This window comes from Megalobrama amblycephala, linkage group LG20, assembly GCF_018812025.1.
Source record: "Megalobrama amblycephala isolate DHTTF-2021 linkage group LG20, ASM1881202v1, whole genome shotgun sequence".
Classification (NCBI taxonomy): Eukaryota; Metazoa; Chordata; class Actinopteri; order Cypriniformes; family Xenocyprididae; genus Megalobrama; species Megalobrama amblycephala.
In genome coordinates this window covers 14,096,888-14,108,520 of record NC_063063.1, presented here as the reverse complement: position 1 = coordinate 14,108,520, position 11,633 = coordinate 14,096,888, and the positions used below count along the sequence as shown (strand labels likewise).

General features: G+C 36.2%; 1 protein-coding gene across 1 annotated transcript; it reads right to left on the bottom strand.

The window, feature by feature from the left end:
• Window positions 1–4,475: 4,475 nt before the first annotated feature.
• stx4 (syntaxin 4) lies at window positions 4,476–11,557 on the bottom strand. The gene is made up of 11 exons (XM_048170616.1): window positions 11,273–11,557; window positions 10,596–10,700; window positions 10,221–10,320; window positions 9,923–9,997; window positions 9,767–9,837; window positions 9,566–9,674; window positions 9,234–9,307; window positions 5,952–6,089; window positions 5,674–5,784; window positions 5,509–5,587; window positions 4,476–5,360 (listed from the first exon to the last, which is right to left on the bottom strand). Exons 1-10 carry the CDS (start codon window positions 11,300–11,302, stop codon window positions 5,510–5,512), a joined length of 891 nt encoding a protein of 296 aa, XP_048026573.1. The 5' UTR covers window positions 11,303–11,557; the 3' UTR covers window positions 4,476–5,360; window position 5,509.
• Window positions 11,558–11,633: the final 76 nt, after the last annotated feature.

Genomic DNA, 11,633 nt, shown 5'->3' with positions numbered 1-11,633 from the left:
ACAAAAACACCTTTTTTTAATGTAAAATTCACTTTATAAAAGACCCACATTTCTTACTTCCCTTCATGGGGATAACATGGATAATTTGACAGGGTTTAGTGTAAGATTTTTGCCCATCTTTTGGAAAATGCAGTTTTAAAAGTAAAAAAAACTATAAACCCGATTCCAAAAAAGTTGGGACACTGTACAAATTGTGAATTAAACCAGAATGCAATGATGTGGAAGTATCAAATGTCAAAATTTTATTAAGAATACAACATAGATGACATATCAAATGTTTAAACTGAGAAAATGTATCATTTTAAGGGAAAAATAAGTTGATTTTAAATTTCATGGCATCAACACATCTCAAAAAAGTTGGGACAAGGCCATGTTTACCACTGTGTGGCATCCCCTCTTCTTTTTATAACAGTCTGCAAACATCTGGGGACTGAGGAGACAAGTTGCTCAAGTTTAGGAATAGGAATGTTGTCCCATTCTTGTCTAATACAGTCTTCTAGTTGCTCAACTGTCTTAGGTCTTCTTTGTCGCATCTTTCTCTTTATGATGCGCCAAATGTTTTCTATGGGTCAAAGATCTGGACTGCAGGCTGGCCATTTCAGTACCCAGATCCTTCTTCTACGCAGCCATGATGTTGTAATTGATGCAGTATGTGGTCTGGCATTGTCATGTTGGAAAATGCAAGGTCTTCCCTGAAAGAGACGACGTCTGGATGGGAGCATATGTTGTTCTAAAACGTGGATATACCTTTCAGCATTGATGGTGCCTTTCCAGATGTGTAAGCTGCCCATGCCACACGCACTCATGCAACCCCATACCATCAGAGATGCAGGCTTCTGAACTGAGCGCTGATAACAACTTGGGTTGTCCTTGTCCTCTTTAGTCCGGATGACATGGCGTCCCAGTTTTCCAAAAAGAACTTCAAATTTTGATTTGTCTGACCACAGAACAGTTTTCCACTTTGCCACAGTCCATTTTAAATGAGCCTTGGCCCAGAGAAAACACCTGCGCTTCTGGATCATGTTTAGATATGGCTTCTTTTTTGACCTATAGAGTTTTAGCTGGCAACGGCGAATGGCACGGTGGATTGTGTTCACCAACAGTGTTTTCTGGAAGTATTCCTGAGCCCATGTTGTGATTTCCATTACAGTAGCATTCCTGTAAGTGATGCAGTGCCGTCTAAGGGCCCGAAGATCACGGGCATCCAGTATGGTTTTCCGGCCTTGACCCTTACGCACAGAGATTGTTCCAGATTCTCTGAATCTTTGGATTATATTATGCACTGTCAGTGGCGTAACTTTGTTTTAAAAAGTGGGTGGGACAGGAATGTGTATGTGGGGGGGGGGGGGGTATTGTAATTGTATTATTACAATAATAATAATATGATATTAAAATTAATATGATAGTTTCTTCCTTACATCTGCTATAATACAATATGCCTCGAGAGTATGTATATTAGTTAATAAATACGTGGATACGCTGTTGAAAATATATTGTCCTGATGGACTATTTTCGTTTAGCATGCAAGAGATTCTGGGTTCGAATCCAACCATGTGTGATTTTTTTTTCTCATTAAAACCAAAGATGTTCGTCAGTGATTATCAAGAGCAGGGACACGTTTATGTGTATTTTGTTTTGTGATTCAACGTAACGAATAGAGAGTGTCTGCAACAGTTAAGCGTTAAGCCCCGTTCACACCGCCAGCGACTTTGTCGCTGCATATCGCTAGTCTCCTACTGTGAAGTCGCTTGTGGGCGTTCCTAGTGCTGTCGCTCTAATGTCATTGGTAGACTGCACATCTGATCATATCTATAGAAAATGCAGTCACAAATGATATATAAAACTAAGAAATCATTCTAATTGGACAAGGAATTAGGTTTAAAATAATTAAAAGTAACATTCTGCTGTTGTAGAGTGTTGTGACTGCAGAGCTCGGTGCATTAAATAATTAACTAGATTAACGATCGGTCTATCAACAAATTAAACTCACTCATACTGTCAAAAATACTAAAATGTCTTTCGAATTTGACAAATAATCAATTTTCTTGTCCCTAATAATAAACACAATACAGGGGAAACTGTAATATGAACAGCATCATATAATAACAACACAAAATCAAACTCACAAGACTGCCGACCGTTTCTTTTCCATGCATCATTTTATTATATCCATGTATGTACAGTTAAATCATAAAACAGTGAAATCGCTCCGGAACTGTCCCTGTCTGTCTTGCCTGCACTTTTTTTTTTTTTTTTTTTTTTTTTTTTTTTTATTGAAACAACAGTAGGGGAATACAAAGACATTTGAATATATAAATCAAATCAAAATTCTGTATCTTATATCACAAATCAATCATGTTTCTATTACATTAAGTATCCTTTTCAACAGTTTAGATGTCTTAACAGCTTTTCGATTGTTCTGTATTGATGTTAGAGAGTCATAAAAATTCTTCAAATCAGTGGAAAATAGTCTGTCTTGCCTGCACTCGAGACGGTGACGTGAGCTCCAGAGAGCTTCATTCCTATTGGCTGTCGCTCGCGAAATTCGCTCCTGATTTGCATAAAGTTGAAATATCTGAACTTTTGTCGCTTGTCTCTCGTCGCTTGCCACGCCTACATTCCGTCGCCAACGGTCACTGTCGCTCTTGTCGCCGGAAGTCGCCAGCGCTCCATTGAAATGAATGGGATCCTGTCGCTTTGTCGCTGCTTGTCGCTGGCGGTGTGAACGGGGCTTTAGACTGAAGCGCTCGTCCATGTGAACACTGCGCAGCGTGCACGAGCGCCAAGAGAACACTGTTGCGCCTCTGATAACAGCGACAACGAGCACTCAACATGATTTCAAAAACAACACATCCCAGCGCCAGATCGCCTATTATTAACACAAATTGATAATCAACTAGAGGTGTTTCTTTTGTATTAGATATCCGCGAGATGCCGCGAGATGTTTCAAAAAGTGGTGGGGACAATATCGACCCTTTCAAAAAGTGGTGGGGACATGTCCCACCCGCAAATTACGCCTATGTGCACTGTAGATGATGATAACTTCAAACTCTTTGCAATTTTTCTCTGAGAAACTCCTTTCTGATATTGCTCCACTATTTTTCGCCGCAGCATTGGAGGAATTGGTGATCTTCTGCCCATCGTGACTTCTGAGAGACACTGCCACTCTGAGAGGCTCTTTTTATACCCAATCATGTTGCAAATTGGTCCTCCAGCTGTTCCTTATATGTACATTTAACCTGTCCCAACTTTTTTGGAATGTGTAGCTTTCATGAAATCCAAAATGAGCCAATATTTGGCATGACATTTCAAAATGTCTCACTTTCAACATTTGATATGTTATCTATATTCTATTGTGAATAAAATATAAGTTAATGAGATTTGTAAATTATTGCATTCCTTTTTTATTCACAATTTGTACAGTGTCCCAACTTTTTTGAAATCAGGTTTGTATCACTTTTACCAGTAAATGGCTGCAGAGCTCCACTATTTGCTATGTGCTGTTGGACTAACTGAAAGACATCTTTTCACAAGTATTTTTCAGTTGGATTTATATCTACATATTATGAAATCACAATTATGACAATAAAAATTACTTTGTCAAAGTTTAGTATTTTTTTTTTGTACTGAAAAAAATATTTTGAGGATGAATTTTGTCCATTTTCTAAGTGGAATCTCCTCATTATGTAACAATATTGAAAAACGTTTTTTTTTTTCAGTACAAAAAATACTAAACTTTGACAAAAAGTAGCTTTATTGTAATAATTGTGATTTCATAATATTTAGATATGAATCCAACTGAAAAATACTTGTGAAAAGATGTCTTTCAGTTAGTCAAACAGCACATAGCAAATCGTGGAGCTCTGCAACCATTTACTGGTAAAAGTGATAGTTTTTTTTTTTTTTTTACTTTTAAAACTGCATTTTCCAAAAGATGGGCAAAAATCTTACACTAAACCATGTCAAATTATCCATGTTATCCCCATGAATGAAAGTTAGAAATGTGGGTCTTTTATAAAGTGAATTTTACATAAAAAGCTGTAAAAAAGCTTTTTAAAAATTAAAAAAAAAATTGTTTTAGTTTCTTTATATAAATTTTAAAAATATGATAAATCCAAAAACTGCACAAATGTGGAGTAAAAATATTAATAAACAGTAAAATTACATTTATTTAAAAAAAAAACAAAAAAAACTTTGTTACAAAATTACATTTTGTTGCCTGGGGTGTAGACCCTGAGTGTACTTGCTAAACAAAGACAGCACGAGGGTTAAGATATTAACAGTTAACGAATGATGTTAGGATGCCACAAGACTTTTTGCGTGAGACGAACCAACTGTGCCTACCAGGAAGGAAAGTCGACTAATATCGAATAATGACATCAGTTGTACTCAAACAGTAAATAATGCTCCCAAATATAACAATTATTTTAAAATAAGACAAGATAAGGGAAACAAAACACTATAAAACAATGAAATATATATGTATTTTTTATTAAAAATTACAATTTTACACCAGAATGAATGAAATGTGTGGCAGTATTCACAGAGGCTGCACAGTGAGACCAAATAAGCACTCTTGGTGATCTTGACATTTACAGTGCCACAGTGGGCACTCTCCAAGTAATTGCTCAAGAAAAGGCATCAAGGCTGAGGCACTAAACAAGTAACTGTACATATTCATTTCTTAAAAGTTGCATTCTTAAGTGGGACAGAGCACAAATGTGTTAAAATATACATATGTATGCAACATGTCATTGTGAGAGCAAGAGAAGAAATATTTTGAAAGGTAGTTACTGTAATGCAGAGCAGAGTATAAAATTAGTATTTAATATATATATATACATACACACACACAGATGACCTTAAATGCTATTTTCAGCAAATTTCAGGTTGAAATGACATTACAAAGGATAAATCACAACAGATAACACAAAAGACATCTTATAAACATAGTAGGGCAAAGAGAAATAGCCCATCACTCAGAGTTCTTGAGCTTGTCTCCAAATGAAAGTGTTATATATTAGGAATCTCATTAGCATTTTTTCTTAATCTACCCTATATGACCATGTTTAAATGTTGGTTTCTGCAAATTAAGTCCACCATCTTGAAAATTCAGTCTATACAGTCAATTCAAACTGTAATTACCATGTAACTTTTTATATGTCCAAGTAGGGCCACTGACACATTTTCAGGAAGTCTAAATCAAGTCCTTTATAGGTCAAAGCAGCTAAAACAACAAATAAACTCTTTAAAATTTAAGCATGTTTAGCTAGAGTTGGGTTACCAATTATGTGTATACATGGTCATGTTGTTTGCAAAACAGACTTGGTGGGAAAAAAAAGTCTATTAAAAGGAAAACACTGTAAGGAAAAAAAAAAGGAAAAAAAAGAAACATTATTTATTTTGAATAGTCATAAGCTGTAACACATTTGGCTATAAAAGACACCTTTCACCTGAATAGGTTGCATAAAGTTAGCATTCAAAATCAATACAATTGATGAGACTCACCTCAGCTCAAAGTAGTTGCCAGGATAATGGCCAATACTACAAGCAAAATAGCAAGGCATATTGCAATCCATATTTTTTTCTGTGAAGCAAAAGAAGTGATCATGATGATTTATTGTTGTCATGTCAATAAATAAAAATAAATAATCATATTAATCATTGACTTACCTTGCGCACTTTTTTTGAAGTTTCTACAGCAGCGGCTGTTTCCGCAACAGCCTTTTCCACATAGTTATGGGAACGCTTAATGTTCTCCTCAATGCGGTCCACCATCTCACCCTGGGAAAAAAAACAAGTTAATTTCTTAAAATACAGGTTTAAAGTAAAATAGGAGTAAAAACCACACATTTATTAAACATCACTGTTTTTAAACTGATAGGACATGATGGTTTTTAATTTGCTAGACATCTGTGTAATGTACTAAATATAACCAGTGTTGATCTCACCTGTGCTTCCACTTCCATTGCAAGGTACTGAAACATATCATGTAGTTCTTTGATGCTTCTCTCCAATTTGATGATCTCATCATGTCTCGACTCGATCTCATTCAGAGCCTGCCTGGTAGCTTTAGCATCATTCAAAATCTGCAAGAAAAATTTGATTTTACACCAGGGTTCAGGGCACTGAACATGGCTTGTGCGATAAAATAGGATTTTTCACATTATCACACATCATGTGTAGTGCCAGCCCTACCGAATAATTGGTTGGTGTTCAGACAGTAATGCTTGGTAATAATAACTTTAATAAAAACTATGTGGTTATTGATGATATTACAAACTTTGATTTGAAGCAAAAATGTATTTGAAAACTGGACAAAAAGACAAAAGGCACACATTTATTGAGGGAAAGAACTACAATCCTATAAAAGCATTGTGAACAGCATAATCAACTGAAAAACAAAGGAGAAATATAAAACTGCTCATTTAAAAATGTTGATTATATATTTTAAGTTTATTTCAATATATATTTATATATTTTGGGATCTAGAAAAAAACTGAATCTATGAGCTGGAAGGAAGGAATGACAGTAATCAAAAGTCTAAAAGGGAAGTATAAATCTATAAAGGAGGTACTGAAAATGAGACTCATTTACTTCTACGATGCTTTTAATGATGTTGACAACCCAGATTTTCTTTAATCTGCAATAAAAACAGCAATTACATCCCAAGATACTTTGATTATGTCCTAATATGACCTCCAAGGTGCCCTCAGGATACTTAAGCCCCGGGTATACTTCACTTTCCGCGTCCGCGCGTCTTTCAAAGTATACTAAACCAAGGATGGTAAGGTTCGACACATGCGCAGTGCATTTTTTTCTATACTATTACCAGACAACCGGACATTCGCTAGGCAGGATCGGAGAAGAAAAATAGCGCAGTCACCATTGCAACATAGTTCAGAATATACACCAAGAGAACAGGAATCAAAAACGATGGAGAAGGCATGCTTGAGTTTACTCGTCTTATTTTTGAATCGTTCTTTACACACTCTTCTTCGACGACTGCACACTGTGCTCAGTATTGTGCGTATTGCCACCTAATGGACTCTTCTTTCCTGCTTGCGCATGCGCTGTTTCACGCGCATGCGCTGTTTCACGCGCACGGTCCGCGCGGTCTCGAAATTTGGGCTGCGCGGCCGGCCGCGAGCCCTCCGCATGACGAAGATAACGTCATGCGGACGGTGCACGAACGAGGACGGCTGAAGTATACCCGGGGCTTTAGGTTCAATTGTAGGTCTTACATTGCCTATTATTTGTCGTTTTTACTGCTTCATAAAATTCTACTGAAATTATTATAACTGGTTACAGTGCCCTCCACAAATATTGGCACCCTTAGTAAATATGAGCAAAGGCGGCTGTGAAAATAAAACTGCATCATTTATCCTTTTGATCTTTCATTAAAAAAAAAATAAAATAAAAAAAAAATCACAAAAATCTAACCTTTCATCGAAGCAAAACAATTGAAAGTGGGGGGAAACTCACATTATGAAATAAATGTTTTTCGCCAATATATGTTGGCCACAATTATTGGCACCCCTAGAAATTCTTCTGAGTAAAATATCTCTGAAGTATATTCCCATGCATATTTACATTTTTTAGCACACCAGGGTGACTAGGAGCATGAAATTGTCCAGCCATGACTTCCTGTTCCACAGGAGTATAAATATGAGGAAACACAAAGGACAAATCCCCTTAATCATTCATCACAATGAGAAAAACCAAAGAATGTAGTTCTGATGTGCAGCAAAAGATTGTTGAGCTTCACAATATAGAAAATGGGTATAAGAAAATAGCTAAAGCATTGAAAATCCCCATTTCCAATATCAGGGCAATAATTAAGAAGTTCCAATCAACTAAAGATGTTACAAATCTGCCTGGAAGAGGACGTCTCTCTAAAACGTCCTAATGTGAAGTGAGGAGGAAAGTTTGAGTGGCCAAAGACTCTCATAGGATTACAGCTGGAGAATTGCAGAAATTAGTTGAATCTTAGGGTCTGAAAGCCTAAAAAAAAAAAAAAATTACCAAACAGCACACACAGCACCACAAGTTGTTTGGGACAACTTGTGTTCCTCCTCACTCATTCAAAAACACACTCCAGCATGTTCTACTCATGTCTGACAACTGAATTTCAAAAGGGACCGGCTTCTATGGTCAAATGAATTTTTTTTTTAAAAAGAGCTTTTTGGCAGCAAACCCACCAGATGGGTTTGGTGCAAACAGGGATAAAAAGTACCCCATGCCCACTGTTAAATATGCTACTGGATCTTTAATATTGTGGGCCTATTTTTCCGCTGGTGATCCTGGACATCTTGTTCAGATACACGGCATCATGGATTCTATCAAATACCAACAGATAAAAATCAAAACCTGACCGCTTCTGCTAGAAATCCATTAACGAGCCGTGGTTGGATCTTCCAACAGGACAATGATCCAAAACAAACATCAAAATCAAAACAAAAATGTGTCATTTTGTGAGCACAAAATGAAGCTTCTGCCATGGCCATCCCAGTTCCCTGACCTAAACCCTATAGAAAATGAATGAGGTGAACTGAAGAGAAGCAGCACCAACATGGAGCTGGGAATCTGAAGGTTCTGGAGAGATTCTATATGAAGGAATGGTCTCTGATCTCTTGTCAGGTGTTCTCCAAACTCATCAGGCATTATAGAAGACGACTCAGAGCTGACATTTTGGGAAAAGGACGTTTCAATAATTGGGTGCCAACAATTGTGGCCAACATGAACTAGAGAAAAAACATTTATTTCATAATGAGGTTTTCTCCCCCATTTTCAATTGTTTTACTTAAATGAAAGGTTAAAATTTTGTGAATTTTTTTAATGACAGATCAAAAGGATAAACAGCACATATTTTATTTTTACAACCACCTTTGCTCATATTTACCAAGGGTTCCAATATTAGTGGAGGGCACTGTATATCACTAAATGGCCAGACAGGTTAATCAACTTCATCAAAAACAATAAATAACATCAACTGAATTTCATATGGAACTGTTCCTAAAAGGATCTTACCCAAATTAAACATCCATTCCAAAGAAAGCAAAAGAGAAGACTTGAATGTGATATTAAGTAATAAGAAGACTATAAAAAAATAATAGCACTCTGCTGTGGATTGTTTTCTTCAGGTAATTGTAGAAAATGAAGCCATGAATAACTATAGGCAAAATGCAAGACTCACATCTATGCATTCACACTACACAAAACACCACACTCACATTTTGTGTGAAAACATCGGTTTGTCCACTCTCAAGCATTGATTCCAGCTCCTCATCTGTCACATTGTTACCGGCTGTAATGGAAACCAGATTCACATTAGTTTTAATCATTTTGCATGAATAATACATATGAAAGAATCAAGAGCAAACTATTTTTTGTTTCAGGTGGCACTGGATGATATGGCAGTAGTCTGGGACTTATACTTAGATCAAGCATTGTGGATTATACAAAAGAAAACTTTTAAATTAGGAAAAAATTATTTAAAATTACTACATTATGGGAGAAAGCTAGTGTTATCAATGGAATAAAACATGATAGAAAAGGCACTTACTTATTTTGAGTTGTCTTTGTATCCTCTCCACATTTCTGTCTCTGTATTGGGCTTGAATTGTATTACAGTGACCCATCAATTCCAGAAATTCACGGGACAAAACACCATGCTTTCAAAAGAAAAAAGGAAGGAGCATATTATTGTGAGACAAAACAACAGTTTATGTATATAAAAATGTAATATAGATTAAAAGTAACTAACCTGGGTTCTCCGCATTCTTACGTTTATTGGAATATATTTGTCTTCACCTTCAGCTTTCTTAGGTTCGATGCCTGTGACGTAAATGTATTGTTTAATTTTTCACATCCAACGGAAAAAGTTCAATAACAACCACCTATGTTTATTTATAAGTCTCACTTTTTAACTTCCTTTGGATCTGGCTGGCCATGACTTTGATTTCTTCTCTGAGGGACTGAAGTTCCTTTTTCATACCTATGGTCAAGCAAAAATGTAATTTATAAATAAATAAAAGGGTTATAAATCATAAATAACATGTCAATAAAAGCATAAGAGGTATTATTCCATAAAATTCATTAAACAAACTAAATCATTCATCCCGAACATTGTGTTGGATGACAAAACTTAAACTGAAAAAACTCCATGGAGAATTTCTTTGAAATGTAAAAAATACCCAAATGCAATCTAAGCTACTCACTGTCCTCTGGAAGTGGGACTCCTAACACTGTTTTCTGTTTGTTTTCCAATTCAGATACCTTCTTCTTAATAGTTTCGAGCCCCTCTCGAATATCCTGAACCTATAAAGAGAAAAAGAAGATATTATGGTGATAATAATGTGTTTCACTCAGGAAACTTTGTAAGCCCAAACCATATAGGCTACCATTTAAGAAACAAAAATCTAATTTATGCTGAATAACTGACATTATAAGGTCACAAGTATCGATTAACATGAAGTTTGGAGGTAGTGACTAATTTCTGGAGTTCTCTACAATTCCCTAAAAAATTATGAGCATATTACTATTGAAAGCTGCAGTGATACTTCCAATAAGAGATACAATGACCAAAAATTTACCTTTTTGAAGAAAGCCTCATTTTCTTTGTCTTCATTTGCTGAGCTCTCAGATCCAGGCTTTATCATGAGAGCTGTGGTTTCATCTTCGTCTGAGGCATCAGAGGTCTAGTGGGATACATTAAAGATTGTTAATTGTTTAAAATATTTATTTAAAAACTATAGAATTTGCTTACTCTTATTTTTAAAGAATATCAGACGAATTTAAGAGCACATCGTTTAGTGTTACGAGAAGAAACAGGGCTCTAAACGGATGTGATATTAAACTTTTCATCCTAAGGGTGTGACAAATCCAACGGAGAGAACATTGCCAAATAATAATTGAAAATGGGTGCCATTTTGAATTTGCTTGGGGGAGAAAAAAAACCCCACTTAGTCAACTGCAAACATTCATTGCTGCTGTGTATGTAGGCTAAATAAAGTCACACCCCACCTATAACACTGCAAGACTAGAGTGCAGTGCAGGAGGTTGATAGCTTTCAGTTTGTGAAATTTGACTTATATTTTCAACGCTCAGCATAAAGACACATTAAAAGTCAGTCACAGAGCAGCAGGCTGCGATCCGTGAGAATATTTGAGTGTTAGTAAATCACAGTTGTGGCAATGGTTACAGTATCCGGGGGTTAGCCCGTTAGCTCGTTAGCCGGTTTCCTGAGTGCACTGCCCTACTTTGTACTCACATTGCCCAATTCTTTGGTCCGGTCCCGCATTCTCGACGTATCTTGAATCCAACTCTGATGAAAAGTTCCTGTTTTAACAGGCGTTGCTCATCTGTCTGCAAACTCGTAAAATGTGCAAAACTCAAAACCAAAAAGAGGGAGTTTCCATTCAAAGTCACATTTCACGCCAACTTCCACAAATAACTTTCAGAGCAGATTGTTGATGGGCGCTGCTGTGAGGTGCCCGAATGATAATATTCAAATTATATGGATAAACTTCAGTTATGATTAGAGTTCGACATGGGGCGTTGCAGTTGTATACGAATTTGTCCTCTATCTTCTTCTATATTAGTTTGCCGAGGTATGAAATAACAATCATGTC